The sequence below is a fragment of the Dermacentor andersoni genome, chromosome 6 (assembly GCF_023375885.2).
Source record: "Dermacentor andersoni chromosome 6, qqDerAnde1_hic_scaffold, whole genome shotgun sequence".
Classification (NCBI taxonomy): domain Eukaryota; kingdom Metazoa; phylum Arthropoda; class Arachnida; order Ixodida; family Ixodidae; genus Dermacentor; species Dermacentor andersoni.
The window spans coordinates 58,938,682-58,960,801 of NC_092819.1; the positions used below are offsets into that span (position 1 = coordinate 58,938,682).

At 49.2% G+C, this 22,120-nt stretch overlaps 1 protein-coding gene across 1 annotated transcript in view; it reads left to right on the forward strand.

Moving 5' to 3' along the window:
* Nucleotides 1-3,916: 3,916 nt before the first annotated feature.
* The window catches only part of LOC126522793 (protein Wnt-5b-like), a 90,443-nt gene continuing 72,239 nt past the window's right edge, over nt 3,917-22,120 (forward strand). The window contains exons 1-2 of the mRNA XM_050171605.2: nt 3,917-4,813; nt 12,737-12,944. Coding sequence (XP_050027562.1) covers nt 4,804-4,813; nt 12,737-12,944 — 218 coding nt within the window. The 5' untranslated portion in view covers nt 3,917-4,803. The remainder of the gene's footprint in view (nt 4,814-12,736; nt 12,945-22,120) is intronic.

A 22,120-nucleotide genomic window follows, 5' to 3' on the forward strand; every position in this document is an offset into this window, starting at 1 on the left:
GACATTACGCGCAGGAAGGAGAAAGGCTAGAGCAGAATACATAGACAAAACAACAATGTACTTGGACACTGCAAGATTCAGGGATGCGTCACCATATCGGGCCAACGCAAAGAATATGGTGGCAGTTGTCGTAAACGCTAAAGGTAAAATCACGGCTTGTGCATCGGCTTCCCGAGCAACCATTATAGAAGCCGAAGAGATAGCCATCGCATTACTATAAGAGAAGGCATACAACGCAGCTACACAGACAATAATCACAGATTCTCAGGCCGCATGTAGGAACTATGAGAGGGGACAAATCGGCGCGAAAGCACACCGCATATTTACCTAGATCAGCAGAGAACTCAATGTCAGGTACACCCAAACAATAACATGTGCCCTGGGACACGAGGGTGTTACTGGGAACCTCCATGCAGATGAGGCGGCTCGAGGTTTCACTAATTGCCGAGCTGCCGATGGCAACACCGTAGAGGACCCCACACCCATAGATCCAAGTTATTGATCAATCTTGAAATACTGCAGGGAACTGAGATGACTCTATAGTCCCAGCACCGCATAGGAACCTTTCAGCCATGGACTCTGCGACGTTACGCAGGCTCCTCACGGACACACATACAAACCTCCATAAATTGCACATATACTACCCAACAGCATACAAAAACATAATATGCCCGTGGTGTGGGAGCACACCGACACTGTACCACATCACATGGGAATGCACGGCTCACAGCGAAGAACAAGAAGAGAATAACGTGAGAGTGAGGTGAGAGGCATTGCTATCCAGCTCTGCCCACGGGGACCAACTCAGGCTGGTCCAGAGGGCAGAAAGGATGGCGAGGGCCAGCGGTGCATTGGAATAGGGGCCCGACCACACGGCGTTACCCCGTTTTAAGGGCAACGAATTCCTTTCTGGAAATAAAGTTTCGTTCTTCTTCTTCCTAGTGTTTCTTTTTCTTCTGCCCTTGAGGTTTCTGTCTTTGTTTTGCCGTGCTTCTTTTCGCGTGCAAGTTGCTCCTCCGCTTAATGTGCGGAACCATTATTCCAAAGCTCCGTATATTGGGCGCAAGGCCCACTACTGGAGATGCGGGTGCTGGAATTGTTTTGACGACTGGTTGAATTGGTTGAACCGGTACTGCTGACGCGAGTACCGGCAGCCACGGGCGCCTAGTATCGTGATTCAATCGCTGCTCACTGTTCGTTGGCCGCAAACCGCCAGCATAACAGTTGTTTTTTTCGCGGCAGGGTGGAATCATTTGTCGATAAATTCGATGCCGATCTGGCTCGATCGTCGAAAATGCACCGCGCGACAACCGTATAAATTTCGCGTATAAGATAGCATTCTCACAAGGGGAAAGGAGTCACTCCAACCCCTTTCCCCCTGTTGAACTATTTTTTTCCCTCTCTCACTAGGTCACGTGGCCTTCTTTAGCGAAGTCCGACAACGACGACACATGATCCGCATGAAGAGCTTCGCTGTAAAAGCTGCACTGTAAGCGGCTGTTTGCCATATATGTTCGACATATATGCAATATATGTCGAACATCCCGATTTACTGGAAAGTGATTTCGGCAACAGTTCCGTCGTAAGTCGTTTGTATGTGAATAAGGGCTCTTTCATTTTTTAGATACACTGTCTGCTTACGTTGAAGGCAAGAAGGGCAGGCATGTATAGCGATTTTACTAGACTCTAATGTCTGCTGCGATGCCGTGATGAACCCCGACGCACCGCCTGCCCAATTCACCAGTCGTGCAGCTAATGCCGCCGCATTCGAGAGCCGCTCTCAAGCGAAGGCAAAGCGAGAACGCGCGCGCACGCACGCACAAGCACTCGAGGTCAGATAGAAGCGCGAATCGGGCTGATCGCCACCGCGTATACGCTTCATTAAAACGAAAGTTTGACCGCGCCGTGCACGGTCGCCTTCTCCACACTCCCGTCGGGCGGCAAGTCACGAACTTCTAGACAAAGCTCGCATATAAAGAAAATCAACGAAAGAAAGAAGAAAAAGAAAGCGGAATCAACACCAACAAAAGAAACAGTCTCCTGGGTACTGAAACAGCGAACCCTGCAAATGCACTGTCGCGCGCAAGAGGCGAGCGAGCACTAATTTGTTCGTGAACTCGAGAGAGAGAGAGAGAGAGGGGAAGGCGAGATAGAGAGGGTGAGGCAGACCAGTAACGTTGAGGCAGACCGAGTGAGAAGGCGAGATAGAGGGTGAGGCAGACCGAGTCGGGACAACGCGTAGAGTGTAGACAAGACGGCGGCGCACTTTGAGCGCCCTCCGCGGGCCAATAAGATAACGCGAGCGAGGCTGTCAGGCGAAGCGCACGAAGAGGGCCTAAATCATCCGGCCTGGCCTGTATGCCTTCGAGAAAGGCGTTCGCCGGTGCCTGTAGTGCATGCTGTAGCGGAAACAGTCCTGTAAACAAACAAAGCGAAACGTATACACAGGATGGCGCAACGAGTCCCCGTCGGTGCCCAGCGTAAGCTCCGAGAGAGACTGTACGCGCGCACGCATTATTTCGGCATCGGGCGAGTTAGTTGGCACGATGTCGTGCCCGGGAAGCTAACTTCCAGCCCGTTCGCCCGGAGTGTAATTAACCGGTAACTCGGTGGTCGCGTATATATAGCGTCCTCAAGCGGACGGATCGCGCGAAGACGAATCGAAGCAATGTGTTTTGAATATCGCTTTTCTGTGGCAAAAAAAAATGATCCTGGCCTCGGCTCTATAGAGGAAGTCGGGTCTGTTGTGGAATACTCCCGTTGAATCGCTTTTGGGGAGAATTTGTGCGCAGGGTATCAATAAAGGTTGCTTCAGCTTGGTGGTGGGCACAGAATAGTAACTGCACTGTGGAAACAATGAAGGAAAGCTCCTCCTTTCTTCTGTGTTTTTTATTTCTTTTAAGACTGCCTCGGCAGTATGCTATATTTAGACAATTAAACCATCAAAACTGTCTGGCGGGGAAAGCAATGTGCAAGCACTCAAACTATAAAGGATTCGAGTATAGTGCTAAAAACAGATTAGATTAAGTAACTACGAAAGCCAATAATAGGAAAGAACAAGGCTGAATGAAATCATTGCCAGAAACAACCATATATAGACATAAAAAAAGAACAAGTTCCAAGGTACTCCTAAACATGGCCCTTAAAAATTTTATAATGAGGAGGTTTTCATCGTGTTTGTCTAGTTGGACGTCACGGACAACTGCTTGCCTTTGCGGCGCTCCAAAAACGGGTGAATTGGAATGCACCGTAACCAATCATCGACGTGCGTGGTAAAACGAAAACATCGTGGTGTTTCTTCACTGTTTTTGAATACTTTGTTTTCTTCTTGACAGGGCATCCTTTCTTGCTTTTCGGTGTAGGCTTGAACTACGGGAGCATAACTCTTTCTTTTTTTTTTGTCCCGAAGGTAATCGTAAAATATACTAAGTACTCGCTATCACAAAGGACTGACACTTAACGCCAATCTTCGCAAATGAAACTAACAAACGAAAATGCCCCTTAATGAGAGAGCGGTTCATCGGAAACTTTCCTTTAAAAAATCTGTGCTACCACTATAGTTGCCGTCAGACAGGTCCCTTGAAGCCGGGGCTCGTCTACAAGCGTCCACAAAAGGACCCAAAGAAGCCAGCGCGCGACACCGTAAACTTTGGGAAAAACTAAAACTTCTCCGCACAACCGAAGAAGGAACCGGTGCGTCCGAAAAGCACGCCGGCGCGCACCTTTCGCGACCCCCGGGGACCAATCGGAGAGGGGCGCGAGGCGCGACGTCAGCGGTCGCGCGGGCGCTGATTGATCAGCCGCGTCGCGCGGAGAGAGAGCGCGGCCGCTATGAATGAGGGAACGGGAAGGGGGGTTGGGGGGCGTCCGACCGCCGCCGCCACCACCATCACCACCACTACAGCCACCAGCCGCCTCGACCGGCGCACGCCGCGCGCACCACCGGTCTCCGGGCGCGTTATTTTTCCTGGAGCAAGCCAGCCAGACTGGATGTGTCGAGAAGTTTCGGCGTTGGCAACTATACTAACTGGTTGTCGTGGTGGTCGTCGCAGCCGACGACGTTCGACGGCTTCGTCTCCTCGTCGGCGTGCAGACGAGTCAGGAGAGCGTGCCCAAAGCTGCTGTTCTTCTTCTGGGACCGCGTAGTCGTCCATCCTTGTCGGCTGTCTCGGCAGCAGCGATCGACTCCTGTGTTTAGGACATCGAACACGTCGTCGGTCTTGTTGACCACCGAGACGGTGGCAGCAACACCCCGTGTTGCTTCATACCGGAGATAGCCAGAGAAGGATTGGACACACGCACAGAGGTACGACATACACGCACTGACACGCGCGATGAAGAGAAAAGTGACTCGTCCAAGGTCCAGGTTACCTGTCTACCTGGAATTCGGGGAGCGCCGACGGTGGTGTTGGCGGCACTGTCCCTGACTTCGACGTCTCGGAATTGACGACGACTGTGGTGCGCTCGTTTTTATTGTTTTTTTTTTTCGCGTGTTCCTGGCTTCGAAAGTGTGCGTGTGTGCTTGTGGTGCCGCTGCCGCGGCTTGTTTCATTTTGTGCTCGCGTTTGCACCGGAGGATGATGCCGCGAACCTCCTCGGCTCCGTCCCGTTGACGTGCCCCCGTTGCTTCACCTTTCGTCTGACAGTTCCTGGTTTCTCTTCGTTTTATTTTTATTTCGTTTCTGGCAACCGCTTTGTGACAGCGTCAACCGCTGACATTCACGACCCATCGCTGTCGGCTCCATCCGCACCTTCGCGAAACGGACGGAAGAGGGAATAGACCTTGCTGGAGTGTCGTACTTCATGGTTCGGGGTAAGTCTATAGATCGTGGCCAATCGGTTTCTACCTATACGAACGCGTTCTACATGGTTTGGTGTCCTTCAGTTAATTTCGAGTCAATGTTAAAAGCTTGCCGAGACCGCCAGTAAATGAACGCGCACAGATAACGTAGAAGGTTTTTTTTTTTGTGTTTAGTGCGGGATTTCTCCGAAGCATTGCATAGTGGTTTCGGGAGTAAGGCCGAGACCGCCTCATTGGTGATGATGTCTGCTTTCGAAGTTGTCAACATTATCGTGATATACTGGGCCGACATTTTGGCTCCAGTCGTCCATCTGATCGAATAGCGATTACGACTAACGTAGTACGACAGTGGTAAGTGATGTTCTTTTCCTTGTCATGTCGTTCTACACGATTGTGGAAGCGTGACGTTTTGTTCCAGGGTAGCAGAGCTACACGATGAAAGAGTTCGCAAACTAACCGACCTTGTTTATAGCGCAGGCCATGGGCTACTCACGAATGCTCCTGAGCGTCAGTACCATGGTTGGTTACTGCAATCACCGTAAGAAAAGAAAAAAAATAACAACGTATTTTTTTTAAATTATGGGGTTTTACGTGCCAAAACCACTTTGATTATGAGGCACGCCGTAGTGGGGGACTCCGGAACTTTAGACCACCTGGGGTTCTTTAAGGTGCACCTAATCCTAAGTACAGGGGTGTTTTCGCCCCCATCGAAATGCGGCCGCCGTGGCCGCGATTCGATGCAGCGACCTCGTGCTCAGCAGCCCAACACCATAGCCACTGAGCAACCACGGCGGGTGATGAACAAATTAACGAAGCTGTTGCTGCCACTCGTTCAGACAACCCCTTCTGTCAAATGTAAGCCCTACCTTTAGGCAAGTGTACACAACAGATAATAACTGGGACACGAGGTACAAAATTATTCGTTCGCTTAGCGGCTATGGTGTTGCAGCCACATTTCGATGGCAGCGAAAGGCACTAAGGCGTCCCTCATAATCAAATGGTGGTTTTGGCACGTAAAACCCCAGAATTCATTCAAAATGGTTTACTTTTTTTTTATGTCACATTAACCCTTACCACGTTGCTGGCTCGCAATTTCACAAGAGCTATCCACAAGGTAAGCTATGCTGGGCGAAAATAAAGATTTCCATCGTTCTGGTCCTCGAACCAAGCAAACGTTGTGAACTGAACATCATTGGCGTCTTTTTTTTCTGTCGAGCGAAAGGCCAATCGAAGCAGTTCGACACGTACTTGGCCCAAGTGTACGGCGAACTTTCATTTCCAAGACGCATGCGAGTTGTCAAAGTTACAAGGTCGCCCGCGGCCGATAAGCAGCGCGGGCTGCTTTGGTTTTCCTTCACTGTACCATTATGGAACTGGATTTTCTGGATACAGTCGGTGGCGCCCGCAGTGCTTCGCTTATAGTGTAGCGATCCAAAAAGTGATCGAGAACGAGAGCACTCATCGCTTACCCAGAAAGCGGCATAGATTCCCAACTGGGAGCCCTGTAGCGATGACCATTCATCACTGCAGGTTACAGCGTATACGTAAGTGTGCGCAGTCATTTGTTTTGCTTCGAATTCAAAACATGCGCGCAGGTAGGTTGGAACTGCCTATATACCCCTCAGCCGAGTCTTTCTTGCCACTCTTCTTCTTTTGTGTGTGGGTCTTGCTTTTGTACAATTGACAGCGCCATCGGCGAAAGGCGACCTCTTTTCTTCAGGAGAGATAAGATCTGGTCTTATTGATGACGCTCAGCGCTACTGTAAGAGAAAGAACCAGGAAAACAATGAAGTGTGACACTGTTGTTATCCGCGTTATATTTCATCGAAAGTACGCCGAATGCGAGTTGGGAGATGTGTGGAACAAGTCCAGAAAATCTCGTTTTTGAGGCGATAATGTAAATTTATGTTTGGGTGCGTCTTAACTCTTCGAAATTGGGGCATCTGGATGCTTAAGCCTGGTGTAACCTGAATATCTCGAATAGAAGAAAGCTATTCTAGTGGAGGGTTACTTTTGTGGTGACAACATCCAAAAATGCAAAAATTTGTTCCCATCAATTGTCTTTGTATCCTTACCTTTTCTCGATTTACGCCTTCCGACTTGAGAAAAGCAGCGACCCATTTCTTAGGGCATCCCGCGAAACCGAACATTGGAATTGGTTCACCTAGTACTTGAGGCCACATGATTTGCTTGAAGTCTTCAGCATCATAGTAAAATCGGTGTTCAAACTTTTATTTTCAAAACGAGAGTTCCTGATGCACCCTTACTTTGTTTTCAGGTAGACAGACGTGATATCAACCATTGTTTTTTTTTTTTCGCGAAAGCACCCCGTTTTGATTTATGAGCTTACAGTTGGTGTGCCACAAGATCGGGACGATCGACTACAAGTTAATAGTTAGAGCAATAGTTATGATGTTTACTACACTCTGCAGAGGTTAGACTTTGCAGACAAGGCCGTCTCTCGTAATTATTAGAGACCAGAAATCTGCGGTAATTTGACATTGGTCTTTGCCTCTCGAGTTCTAAATCCATTACCAATAACTGAAAGTTACTTTTTCAAATGTCTAGATAACCTTTTCTACTGCAAGAAACGCTCATACTTTATCACCAAGTCAGAGTGCCTGGTTTCGATAATTATGTCGTAAGGCGACTCATTTCGGCCACGGGACACCAACAAGAAACCCAGCTCAGCCAACTATACGAACTCCGATTTCGCGCTCAGCGAAAGACCAGGAGCACATCTTCTTCTTCGTTACAATATCCCCTCTGGAGAGGAGTCGAGCCATCCTGGTGACTTGTGGCGTACGTAGAATGAGTGGGTCGCAACACGGCTTAAGTCGGCTGACATGGAGACCACGTTGCGCCCGCGATGTCCCTCAGGTCGTGCGATTGTGTCAAAGGTTCGACGACTTGGTTGACAGGGTATAGCTGAGGTATATGAAGCGGCGTAGGGACCATCATGGCGCGATTGAAGTTCCGGTGAAAAGCGAGGGCATGTGAGGCGAGATCAATAGGGAGTCAATTGGAGAAGTTGCTTAATCAGGTCGCTGCAGTGTCATGCCACCGCCTTTGGCGACTCTTGAGCCGCGGTCGCAAGGGAACTAGCCAGCTGGCCACAGTATTCCGCGTGTCTGCCCGCTAAAGACACCGGCGTGCATTGGGAAGCATAGGGTCGGTATGGGAGCAAAGTGTCTAATGTATATACGTGAGGTTGCTCGTCCGTACAACAGGAAGAATGGCAAAAACCGAGTTGTAGCTTGCGTAGAAGTGTATACGTATACTAGAGGTGTACGTGGCGAACGGCAGAACGGTGTCTCAGTTAGTGTGATGCGTTGCGACGTTCATAGTCAACATTTCGGAGAGTGTGCTGTTGAACCGTGAGCGCTCCAGCCGCACACTTGGCGACATGTTCAGAACAAAGAAGGTGGTTGCATATATTTTCATTTTTTTTTTCGCAGTAGATATTTTGGGCATGCTTATCACAGTAAAAATGCGTTATTATGATGGTAGCTTCATCCCGACTGAATAGAAGTGCACTGCGATGGATACACAGAATTATCCTTCTGAAAAAAAAAAAAAAAAACTTCATGCCCATAAAATTGCTGCGATGAAGCTGCTTTTTGTCTTCACCGCGCATTGAACACAGTTTACACGGATGTGAGTACATAGAACAACATGGACGTTCAAACCGCAAGATAAGAAAGAAAAAAAAAAGAAACTTGTCACGTTTCGCAGTAACGTTGACCAGACATATAGGTATACGAATCAAAGAACGTCTTTATAATTATATTTCAGGATCAATTGGTCAGTTAACCCCATGAGCGCTGCGGAAATCCGCTCATGGGGTTAAAAGCCGTCATCAGGAGGTAATCTTATTGTGGTTTCGCGTAGATGCCAAGTTTCATTTCCCTAATTACTACTTTAGGTCTGATGAGGAGTCAGTGGTTTTGTCGTTCAGAAAAGTTTAAGCAACATCAAACTGCACTTCGCCGGTCGTGTGGAAGTGGGCGAACTATTCAATGGCAACGTGATTTTCGTTTGCCGGTGTAAAGTGTGCATAACCACGCAGAAATATAAAAAAAAATAAGTGAGAAATGTTGCCGTTAGCTGTCCTGTGGCATCCAGCTCAGACGCCACAGGGTAGCTCCAGGCACTTTCTTCTTAAGATTTGTGCTGTTTTATATCGTTAAATTTTAGGACTTTCGTTACCGATGCTGCGCGAACTGCGCGCACTACCGGAACATCCAGCTTGGCTCACCCACTAAGCAGTTGGAAATAACCACTGCATCTAAATGCAACACTTTACATCCAACGAGTACAAATTTTCTATTACGTCGCTTTGGACCTCAGCATCAAAATTTTACTGAGGACACTATAGTGCAACAAGTGGAAGTGATAAAAAGTGATGGGAACTGGGATGATGCGTAGCGAACTGAATAGTTCGAAAATAAATAGAAAAGTTCGTGATTCTGGTAAAACTGCGACTTTCATGTTCAGCTCGGGGCCGTGGGTTCGAATCCGGCGGCCGTGTCCGCATTTCGATGAGGGGCAAAATGCGACAACCTTCGTGTATTTAGATTTAGGCGCACGTTAAAGAAACCCAGGTGGTCAAAATTAACTCATAACACTACGGCATGCCTCATAATCAAATCGTAGTTTTGGCACGGAAAACCACATAATTTAGTCTTTTTTTATTATTGTCGGGTGTTCAGCAATCCGTCATTTGCAGCACAGTGTGTGTTGATGTCCTGTCATTCAATTTCAACAACGGCCGCTGCGGAACTTCATGTGATTTTGCATGCAAAAGTTTATTGACTCGAGTAAATCGACTAAGAAACGCGTATTGTGGGTAAATTTAACATTATCGCTTTATGCGCTATTTGGGCACAAAATTTCACGCTGTAAAACGAATGTGAAAACTGCGGAGCTTACCCACACTGGAGCAGCCTGCCTCTGCGACATCTTGTTTCAGTGAGTGCCTAATCATGCTTCTTTGTTTGAAAGTGAAACAGCGGATAAAATAGCGCAACGCGCTCACCGACTGGAAAGGGAAGTGCATCATTACAGAACTCAGAGGTGTTGTCAATGAGGGATTTAAATAAAAAAATAAGGGACGATTTAGTAGTAAGTGCGACAGAAATGCGCTAACATTACGTAGCATATATTTGAGGCCCCGAATCCATCATTTAATCGCGTTCACCACATTGCAAGGTGTCGCTCAGGGGCTCACTCGACACACGTCCTGCCTCTTCGAGGAGCGAAATGTAACTGACTCTGGTGCGGAGTAGTCCACCGTCAGTTGCACTCTCTGTATTCAGTGGCGTTGTTTGTAGCACGCATCCGCAACTGATAGTGTTTGATCTTGGGGTCCATGACTCGTCCTTATCAGTGTGATAGTGACAGTGAAGGATGCTTGAAATATCTTTTTTACGATGCGGGCGCGTAGTAAATTGCAGCATAACACATGCCGCTCGCCTTATGTAACGGTATACATACGCATTCCTTATCACCTGGCTTCATTTTAATTATATTTCTGCATTTTTTTCTTGCCACGTCATACACTAGTCGCCCCCAGTTTCGCATAGGCTTATATAATACTGTATTCACAGGTAACCAATAATAAAAAAAACAGTATCGATCTTCGTTTTAGGTTTATACTGTGTGATGCTGTTCCACGTTGTTAGTTATTTCTACCTTTGTACTGCTTTAGCTATTATTATAGATTATAGTGACAGAAATCTAACAAAGCCTGTAATCACGCACTTCGAAGTACGTACCGTTCCCCTCTATAATGCCTCTGGCCGTGAGATTAACAGAAATAAACAAATAAATTAAAGGGTTTACCTACTTTTTTTAAGGCAGGCCGCAATGCAGAATGCTAAACCATATATGCGTATGTCTCCACCTTATTTTGGCAATCAATTCTTTCTCAAGTGGCACACTGGTTCGCCAAGACAGAGCTGAAGAATGGTGAGAAAACAAATGATCCTCGCTTTTAATACGACGGGGGAACTTTGCTATGGTATGACATCTTCAGTTCCACTTCACTTTTTTTATAATCGCTGAACATGTTAACCTAGTCACACACCTGGAAAGCTACTCGGGGTGTCGTGGGTTACGATCAAACTTTAATCGGTGCTTTGTGTTATGTGAGCAACCGCGAGGCTATTGGTTTCATTGTCGCGCTCGCAGTTTTCCCGTACTCTTCCAGATATTGCGCAGTCAGGTGATGCGAAGTAGAACACATACTACCCGCCGCGCTTGCTCAGTGGCTATGGTGTTGGGCTGCTAAGCACGAGGTCGCGGGATCGAATCCCGGCCACGACGGCCGCATTTCGGTGGGGGCGAAATGCGAAAACACCCGTGTACTTAGATTTAGGTGCACGGTAAAGAACCCCAGGTGGTCAAAATTTCCTCATCATCATATGCCTCATAATCAGAAAGTGGTTTTGGCACGTAAAACCCCATAATTAAAAAAAATTAGAACACATACTTCCCTACCTACACTTTCAAGGTGCGTCACGTCTTTTAGGAACTAGTAGTAAATTTTTTTTACGTATTTATTCATCTAATTGGAAAATTACTCGGCAATTGCGAAGCATGCAAAGCCAATTATGCCGAATATTTGTTGCTCTTTTTACTTAGTAGTTCTTAACAGTATGGCATCCTTATTCATTTATTTCTTTCTGAAAATAGATTGCAGTGGCAGCACCACATTCAGTCCGGTTCTTCGTGCAGAATAAAAAAAAAGAAAGACAGAAAGAAAAGGAAGCACATATCGACAGAAATTACCCTCCTCTGTGTTACCAAAGTTAGCTTCTTGAGAAATAGTTTATCGGCGCAACAGCCGAATTCTCGTAGAACATCTCTCAGCACGGCTTCATCAAGATCGCGTTAGCACATCGCACGAGATCAGTGAATTTTGTAATGGCAGTATAAGATAAAAAGAGTGCGCGCCTCCCGGCGAAGCTTGGCGGCAAATTCCGATGTGGTTTTGAGCAACGACGTAAACCTTGTATTTGATGTTGGGTCGAAAAAAAGAAAATGCTGTTGTTTCTTAGCTGCAGTGTAGTCAACACGCAGCGGTGCCATGCTAAAGCGGCACCGTCTCTTATAAAGCCGTACCTCCGGTTCTGGGTTTAAATGTTATCCTGAGGGCGTAGTTTCAGAGCTCAGATACAATTCGTTGTACCGAACATTCAATATATGATGGGCGCTCCACCATGAAAGGTATTTTTGCACCCAGAACTTTGCACAATATGCAAAGTTCCAAGCTCTTGTGACGTCTTAAAATTTTAGCGTGTGACTGGTTTTCCAATGCGCGCTTTTACTTAATTCACAATGACATAAAAATTAGGGTGGGCTTAAAAATGAATTTGAAATGTAAAATGTATTACGTAAAATATATAAATATGTAAAAAACATTTTTGCCCTGCTCTCTACACCACAGTATCGCAGGACTGCACAATGACAGAAAGCTTGCGTTGGGGAATAAATAAAAATAAAAGAGTAATGCATATAAAATAATACAGTACACACAATGACATTCGTTAAAATCGTGTAAAATGAGAAGAAAACTAAAATAAAAATAAAAGTTACCCCCTTTCCCGTGCCACAACGCGCAATTTGAGTCAGAGCGTAATGAAATAACACAATTTCATCCATTTCTTATCCGAGCTGGCATCCCTCCTTTCTCTTTTCTTTGGCTTCTTTTGTTTTTGATTGCGCAATTTATCCGCCATCATGCAATGCGATCAAATTCGTCCAACTTGCCGTACTTGACAGCCTTGATGTGCACCCTTTTCCCCACGTTCTCGAGACGCGTGGACTTCACAGACCCTCTCCAATCTCCACGCGGCTAGCGAAACAACAACAACAACAACAACAACAAAACTACTGTTGCAGCTCATGCCGCGTCTCTTAATCACATCGCAGGATCTCCATCGGGCAACGGCGCACCAACGCGGGCACGGAGGCACGGCACGGCGGAAGATGTGAAACAACGCGTCATGCCGGGCGCTGCCGCCGCCGCCTCCACGGCGTCTGTGCCGTCCGCGTCGGCGATGGCCCGCGGCTGCATGGTGCTGCTCGCACTGGCCATGGCGGGCCTGCCACCCGCCGCCATGTCCCTGGGAACGTGGATGTGAGTGAACTCTTCCTGCTGTTTCTCCAGTGAGCGCGCATGTCGGACATTTTTTTCCTCATTGGCCGAAGCATTAAGGGCACGCAAATGGACGCTCCATGGGGGCCTATTCACGTATACGCAAGTGCTGCGTCGCTGTTGAAGTTATATGTATACTACGTGCTCGCATATACGGCACTCTTGTAGGCACTGCAAGCGCGACCTTTCACAGAGGCATCAGCCGTCTTTCAAGTCAAAAAGGCTGGGGTTTAGCTTAACGATATACTGCCACGCACTGCAACGCACTGCTGATGCCCACCGGCTCCTTAGTCTTCACTGGTGACTTCAACGTGCGTCACCAGCTATGGGGAGCACCAAGATTATAGCTTCAGACAGCAGAATGACGGCAGCCTAACGTATCGGCGGAGCACTTGCTTGGACTTGACTGATTTCCACGCGCTTTGCTTCGTGCACACACAGTGTTCCCTCTCTCTCGCCTTCGTCTTTCTGTTCCCCTTTTCCCTTCCCCCAATGTAGGGTAGCAAACCAGACGCTCGTCTGGTTGACCTCCCTGCCTTTCCTCTCTTTGCTCTCTCTCTCTCACACACACACAAGCGCGAATGACGACGCAAACATTGATCAAAGACGACCTGGCTGACCTGCAAGCTGCGTCAACGCTACCGTGCAAATAATTTTGAATTCATGCTTGCGTAATCCTAGACAGTATATATAGACTTCAATAAGTAAACGCCGCGCAGCCATTTGACACGAGAGGTGCGGATCTTTTCGCAAAATTCTTCGAAAAGCCGTGGCACCTGTGAACAATACAGTAGCTGGACCCCGTGTAGGGGGGGCCTCTGAAGATGTTTGGGTATATACTCCAGTTACCCCTGATGATGCCCAGATATCGCGAGAGATAGTGGCGCTTGCGTGCCTGCTATCCCGGTATCAGGCGTGCTTACGGGAACCCTGCCAAAGCGCTTTGGGACTTGTGGAAGTAGCTGAAGAAGGTTTTGACAAAGGCAATGTGTAAAAATTTCCCCCGTTGCCAATTCAGTGAGAGAGCACGTTGAGATTTGTGCTCGCTGTGGCCGTTTGATGACAGAAGGGGGTTGAAAAAGAATGCAAAAGCGGTCTCCCCGCTCTCCGCTGCGGCGAATGGATTCTGCGTGTTTCCTTTTATCTTTTTAAGGCACGAACATCATATCGAACATTACATTTTAAGTACGGCAGAGAAAGTAGTTCATTCTTTTTTGAATAACGAGGGGAAAAGATCACTTCTTCCTGCTTTCTGTAATGTGGAAATACTTTTACAAACATTTAAAAAGATGGATCGATGCCCAGGATCCACATTTTATATGCTTTCTCGCTCATGGACAACAGGCGCGTGTTCTCGCCTCATGCGCAGCGATGCATGGCGTTGTGCCGGCAGGCAGTTCCTGATTACGCTTCGGTAACTGCTGGTAAGCGTCCGCAAATTACGCATAAGAAATTAGAACACGCAAAACAAGCAACGTATGGCGCTGGATAACACTTCCAAGGCCGGATTCAGTGCCCGTAACAAACACCGAAGAAAGTGGACAGGAGGACTGCTACCACCGTAGCTCAGTCGATTTTTACGTTTGGATTGAAACCACAATTAATTTCCCCTATGCTTTGCTTTGTTTCGTTTTCTACTGGCCGTATGCGGTTGTGTCTAACAAGAATCGGGCCCCTTGAATCTCTTTCTTATCGTTCATGAACCACATAGTGTGTCAGTCTTTGCCATATTTTCTATATCGCTCTTTTTCGTTTCATCCTTCTCTTTCCGCAACTCTCAATTACACCGACGTGCACATCAATCGATGTCATATGCACAGAACGACTGCCACCCCCCCCCTCCCCCGTCCTGTAATCTCGACGCATGCTCTGATCGTCCGCAACCACATCACCAACACGCGACACTGAGCGACAGACGCCGTTCCCGAGACGACGACTTCACGGTCCAGGAGCGCTTTCGGCGCATATCTTGTTCCGGCACCTCTCAGATCTACCCGAGTCGAGCGACACCGCGCTGGCTGTCATCACCGACGTCATCATTCTCACGACGACGGCGCTTGCAAAAAGATGCTCGCACCATCCGCGCAACAAAAGACTCGCGAAACCTGCTCGAAACGGAGGTGACGGCCTCGTCGGCGGCATAGCTCTACAGAGGCAGAGCCGCGTGTCCTTTCCGTACACTCCACGTCTGCCAGCGCTCCGGTACATCTCGGCATCACACACACAAACACAGGGCATTACAGGCTTACGGCAGGAGCAGCAGCCGCGCCCCCCTGGTAGTCGACAAACGAACGCGAAAAGCCGAACGGCGCGTCCGTTTGATGTCTCCGGCCCTTAAACAGGAGGGGCAAGGCATTCCGACACGACCTTGCATGTAACGCGCACCACGCCGAGAACGCGACTACTTGGAGCTGCGTGTGCGTGTGTATGTGGATGGATGCGTGTGAGGCGGCGGCGGCGGCGGCGGCAATCCGCAAGGCGAAAAAATGGGCGGCTACCGGTATACCCTCGAGTGCGGAGTTGTGCCGCAGGAACAGGCAAGCGGGAGGAGGCTGAGGAGGAGGGAAAGAAAGAAGGAGGCGCGAAAAACAGCGCACAAAACGGTGGCGACGGCCCCGCCGGCGGCACTAGTTGGCGAGGAAGAAAGGGGAGCCTTCGTCTTCGTCGCCGCTGGCTGCTCGCTGCATGGCACCTGAGAAGAAGAAGCGGTCAGGGAGGGAAAAGTGGCCGGCATAACGAAGAAGGTGTCCGCGGAAAGATCGAAAGGCCGAGAAAGACGGAGGCTCCATGGAGCCCGCGGACACTCCGGCCGACCCCTCTCACTTTCCCGGTCGTTCCTTCTTCTAAAAGACCCCGGAGCTTTAGATCATTCCGAGTACACGCATGCGCCGTAGACGTGAAAAAAGCTTCCCCACCTTGCCGGAACGAGGCACCTTTAGGCCGTCGCTTTTGTTGCTGGTGGTTTGTGCGTCTTTTTGGAGACTTACGCTATCCCTCCCTCGGATACTCGGACGAAGGGCACTGGGGCCCGTCCGCGGTTTCCGCACTACACGACATGTTTTAAGCAGAGGACGTCTGCAAAGTTTGCATTGTGTCTGTAATTGCGGATACACATGAAACGGTGAAAGTGTTGCCTTCGCGCACGCGCGCGCGCGCGTGTGTGTGTGTGTCGACACGCGCACACGCACACACACTGAACACCGCAACTGAAGTTGGAAGTCTTGCCTGTAGCAGGGCTGACATCTTCAGCTTTGTTTAAGCCATCTCTTTCTCAGATGTGTTAAGCGTTCCTCATTCAGAGGCTTTACTTCGACATCTCCGACAGCAGGACACCGGACACCTCTCAACTAAAGACATCACAGACCTTCGAAATGTCAGACCTGCCATATGCCCCCTTTGTTGACAAACACTTGCATTTCAGTGATATCTGAAGGACGATCAAAGTACGTTTTAAAGAATACTTGTGTGCAGTTTGTGTGCTCAAGTGATCCAGTCGCCGTAAAGTGTCGCCGAAGCGTAGCGAATGTACAAGAAAAGGCAGCAGTTCACTTACCACTTCCACCTAGCCGCTCGAATGGTGGCTTAAGGTTGGGTTAATATTATTTCCCCTTAGTACGCTCTTTCATAGACGACCTTAGATAGGTCACCATGCAGACTTTAGTAATTATCCAAATAGTCATCATCATGATAAAATTAAGGTGAGGGGGCGTTGCCTGGAGATGCAACAACGTTTTATTTTATTTTTTTCATACGCCCGCATCCGCGGCGTTGCAAATCCTTGGCACTACATATACCTTTGAGGTTTCGTACCTGTAGAAGCGTTTAACGTAACACTTAAGAGAGAAAAAAATAACTTTACCGGCTTCAGTAAATTACCCTTCTGCAATACCGAAAACCCACTCTCACCGTAAGAAAATATTTGGTAAACCATACAGGGAGGGAAGATAACCGATGGTCATTAAGGGTTACGGACTGGATTCCGAGGGAAGGGAAGCGTAGCAGGGGGCGGCAGAAAGTTAGGTGGGCGGATGAGATTAAGAAGTTTGCAGGGACAACATGGCCACAATTAGCACATGACTGGGGTAGTTGGAAAAGGTGGGGAGAGGCTTTTGCCCTACAGTAGGCGTAACCAGGCTGATGATGACGACGATGAAACTATACACACACAAAAAGAAAGAATAAAGAAAGAAAAACGAGAAACGAGAAGACACGTGGCGCCGCCGCCTTGAAGTTCCTGCATCGGCACGCTGTGACGTCATGGATTTTGACGGCATCTTCTCAAACCTGATTAAGTTTCATTCATCGTCGGATATGGACTAAAATAGTCAAAGACTGCATTAATCAAGTTTCAAGAGCCTATTACAGCGAGCCAAACAACGACAGGTATAGGAGAATACATTTTGAAACGAGTGACGTCACAATGACATGTCGGCGCTGCGGCTGCGTTGGCACGAAATACGAAATATGAATGTTTGTCTTCTTTCACAATAATGAAACATCTCACCACGAAATTAGAGAACATAGAGTTATTAAAGAAATGCATTCTTGGTCTAAACTGGTGTAGAATTTTGTTTGTAGTGTCATTTTAAGAGACGGGTATGAAACGGGCGACTGAACTGCTCCTCAACAACGCTACTAGAGGTTGCTTGAAGCAAGAGGACTGCAGAATTCCAGTTGGATGCCTTATTTCCCCCCCTCGATATAGAGAGGGGGATGTCCTGCCCGGTTTATACGTGGATGGGTTCACGAGTGCGGCGTACACCATGTGGTTGCAGGCTGTAAAGCGCTCGGCAGATCCCAATATAGCAGACTTGTGGATACGTGCGGGTCTCCGAACGACTGGCGGTTCGCACCCTTTCATGTGCCACAAAGATACCCCGCTGTTGCCTCGGCTCTTCAAAAACAAACGCACCGAAGTCAGGTGCTCGCCAGACGTAAAAGGGTCATTCGGATGAGTCGCTTGCGCAAGTACGGTAGCGTCATTTTGAGAGCCCTGCACGCGATCAAGAAGAGGCGCCATCGAGCAGAAGATACGAAGTCGTGTTTCTTGCGGTAACGGTTTCTTAATGTGCACAGTGGCTTGCGCAAAACTTTCACATTTCTTTATGATTACCTGCGCATATAAAAGCATTATTTTATGTGTTTACGGAATCTCACCATAGTAGAAAGAACTTCATTGCCTAGATTCTTTATAGGAAGGAAAGAGAAAAGCAGAAGGCAGGGAGGTTAAGCAGAATAACGTCCGGTTGGCCACCTAACACCGGGGGAATGGGAAAGGGGAAAACAAAGATGACAGGGAGAGAGAGAGGAGGGAGATTCTTTATAAGAACAGCTTGCCGCCAATGCCCTGCCATATCCAGGCTCGAAACTGTTCCACTCGCGAATATACAACGCACACTAAATCATGCACTCCACATCCAGTGGAATCTAGACGATAACAATGCTTCTCCTTTCATTTTTTTTTTCTCAAGCGAGAACACGGCAGCGAATCCACACTCGTATCCGCTCCCACGTGACACTCGGGCGCCTTCGACAAACGCTCTCAGGAGCATCCCCATCCATCTTGCGGACACCACTCCGGGGCGTCGTACACAACGGACCGCGGAGCAACCCTACGCAAACTGCCACGGAGCGGGTCACGAGCTCGCGCGCCAGGAGGACTTCGGCGAGAGCATGCAAAATTGAGGAGCAGCAGCAGCAGAAGCGAACGGACAAAAGGGATCAACGCGTGCGCTCGTCGTTGAGACCACCCCTGCTCGCGCCTCTACACTACAAAAGCCTACGCTCTCGCGCAACGTTTCCTGGCAAAAGAATGCCCACGTCGCACATCACGTACGCGCGCAAACACGCACGCACGCCAGAGACACACGCCCCGGCTGCTGCTGCTGCTGCTACAGCGCCATGCATGCATGCGGGAAGAGCGCCTCCGTCGTCGCCAACACCGAGCTCGGGGCGCGATGACAAATGACGGGCTCGCGGGGCAGGTGGCATGTTGCACGCCATCGGCGGGCGAGAGACGAACATTAGGGCGCCTGCGCGCCAATCGATGCTTGTTCGGGGCGGTGCGCGGGCACGCGATGAGCTCGGGGAACACGCCGACGACTATGACGATCCGGAGGGTCATCAGTCCAACAGCGGTGGGTGGGGGAGGGGGGTCAAGGGTCCGCCAGAGCGTGCGGGCGCGCGAATATATATCCCGTAGTAAAGACTCGCCTCCTTCCTCCTAACCTGTACGCGTACCGCGCGCACACACGAACACCTTCTCGCCCGCAAACTCGTCGTCTGCACGCTCTTTCCTCCAGTTTTCTTCCAGATTTTCTTTTATCGTCTGCTTCTTCCCACATGTCGTCTTCTGCACGTATGTAGAGCACGCAGGCGTTGTGGCCCAGAACACGGTCGTTATTACACAAGCACGGCTTGGGGCAGGATCGACCTCTCTTGCTACACCCCCCCCCCCCCCCCCCCACCTCCCTTGTGTCCCCGTCTGGTTTGTCTTACCACGAGGTGCTCGTTTCTTCGCGTGCCCCTGCCGAGGTCACGTGGCGTGGAGATGAGGGACGAGTGCAAATTCAAGATAGGGCTCTAACCTCGCAAACTGGCTTGACCCTCGCGAGCTGTTCTTTTGTTTTTAGACGAGCCCCTCGGCGTCTAGAGCGGCTAATGTTGGTCGTGTTTGACCTGAAACCGAGAAGGAAAAAAGAAATATGTGGGTGTAACCCCGCTGACCCGGTGCTGTACCTAAACGCCCACTCCTACTCTCTTTCCAAAGTACTGCTTTCTTTGTCGAGAGCGAATATAGGCTTTGTGGCGTTCAACGTGCAAATTAGCACTCGTTCTGTTTCGTTCTCCTCTTTTTCGCCTGTGTAATTTCACCGCTGACCCAACTCCACAGTGTAGAGTACAGTTGACGCAGCGTTCCCATCACTTTTTATTTTCCTGTTCATTGTTTCTAAACCACTGCGTTTCGCGTGACCCGCGTGGATTGGTGTAGCTTTTACGCCCAGAAACCCGAGAGATCGTTTGGTGGGCAATAATGATTTTGTTTACGTCACTGACTATTCTGTTCTTTTTTTTTTTGTACACGATGTGCCACTCTATCTGTTGCACTGGCTGGAGCGTGTGTTTCCGCTTAATGGCCGCTGAGGGCCTGTCCTTTTGGCTACGAGAGCGCAACCCCAAAAAAAGAGAGTGCAATCGCCCAAACAAGCGATTGTGCTGATTTTCTGAGAGAAATTAAAGTTTGCAATGTTTATAGATTCAGAAACACGTATAACGATTGATCGCCCTGGTTGTTGCTGTTAACGAGACTTCCTGCGATAAAAAAAGGGGATGACTTGTTTGATGGAGTTCACTGGTGCGTTAAGAAACTGTACAGGAACCGTCAGCGCATGTGGTCGACACGTGTTCACTGAGCAGATGTAGCGCCACTTATTTATAGAATGACGTTGATCGTATGGGAAGCGACTCGTCATCGCTTTTCAAGAAGTCAGGTCCCCATTGCTGTATCTCGTTGAATTTTAGCATGTAGATAGATAGACTAAACGCATGTACACTCATAGTTATCGTGAAATTTCTCTCCATTAAACTGTCTTATACGTAAGAGAAACTTTAGAATGTCAGGGAGGCTATACTTTTCTTCTCATTAGTGCAAGTTGAAAAAATATACTCCATATCTATTTCCCAGGGCCAATTTTCAAAATGTCTTAGGTCGACTTCCCCCCAATCAGGCAGGAACGGGGGAAAGGGTTAGGCAGCCCCTCCCCCCCACTAGACCCTGCCGAAGAGCGTGTGCGCATTCCAGGTCTGAAACCTCAAGACAGGGAGACGCATACCTTCTGTCTGAGAGCCTCGGACGCAATACGCAGGCGACATACCAGGCATGCCCGTGAGGTCGTGTAGCCATTCATTCTTCTCCGACTGGCAACACGCAGGTAACCAGGTAACCATAACCGACAACAAGGCGCAACATATTTGTTTTTCACATTCTCGCTCGTTTCGCCCCGTCTCGACCTTATACCTCAACCAATCACCCCCGGAGCCCAATACGTTCCCGCCACGCACCCTCGCCCTTCGCGACGGGGTTCAAGTCGTAATTTTCTCATCAGACAGGATCGGTGATTATAATTAGGCTCGCAACTCCAAGTTCTGCTTGACGCGGCGTGTGTTCGCCACGGCTGGCGCTATACCGAGAAGTGGCCGACGCGGCCAAAGCCACAGCCGTAGCCATTGCGCCCCTGCTTCCGAAGTACACAATCTGCTTCCAGGCAATTGGAACGGCTGGCTGACTGCTGGCTGGCTTCTTGGCTGTCGGGAGGCACGGGACCGCTGCCGTTGGCCCGGCGCGCGCGCGCGCGCGCGCGCTCATGGAAAGCGTTTGCCGGTCCTACTCGCTCGCTCGAGGAGCCTGCAGGCGCATCGCACCTTCCCAAACGCGCCGCGTACCCTCCTGCCAGCCCTCGGGACGCCCTCTCCCGGGCCCCGGACCTTTTTGATTTACGACTCGAGGCACCGATGTTTGTTTATTCTCAGTGGAGGGGGTAGAGGAGCGGCCATTTAGAAGAGAACCTGCCTTCCACCAAGGGTCGTGAGCTGCTCCCGCAGCTCCTTCGGCATTCCGCGGTACAACGCCATTCAACGCTGGCTGGTTGGCTGCGTGCTGCAGGCTATCCAGCACTGCGTCATCGTCGTCGTCTGCACGCACGTTGAACGCAGCAGACGACAGGAAAAGAGAAAGAGAGATAGAGAGAAAAATAAAAGAAAGAAAACGTGAAGTTCCCAGAGGAATATATACATATGCATGCGAAGAGAGGGAAAGGTGCGAGCTAACAGTCTTCTCGCACCTTTGTATGAGACGCAGAGTGTAACGAACAGAGTGTTTATACAGGTCCTGCTTCGCTTTCTTTCTTTCCTGTTCCTTACCACCTCCTTCTGCGTTTAAATATACACACGCACGCTCGACTGATGCCGCCGGTGGGTGTGGAGACGTCGACAGTGCCCGTGTACGGTGGCGGTGGAAGTGGCATCGACGTCGTTTATACGAGCGGCGTGGTGGGGTTGAAGAACGGCGCAAATTCAATATTTCTGCGGAGGACGTTTAATGCCGTCCGAGGGGGAGGGGAAGGCGTTCGTGCTTGCTCTGTTGCTCGTTTTCAGCAGCT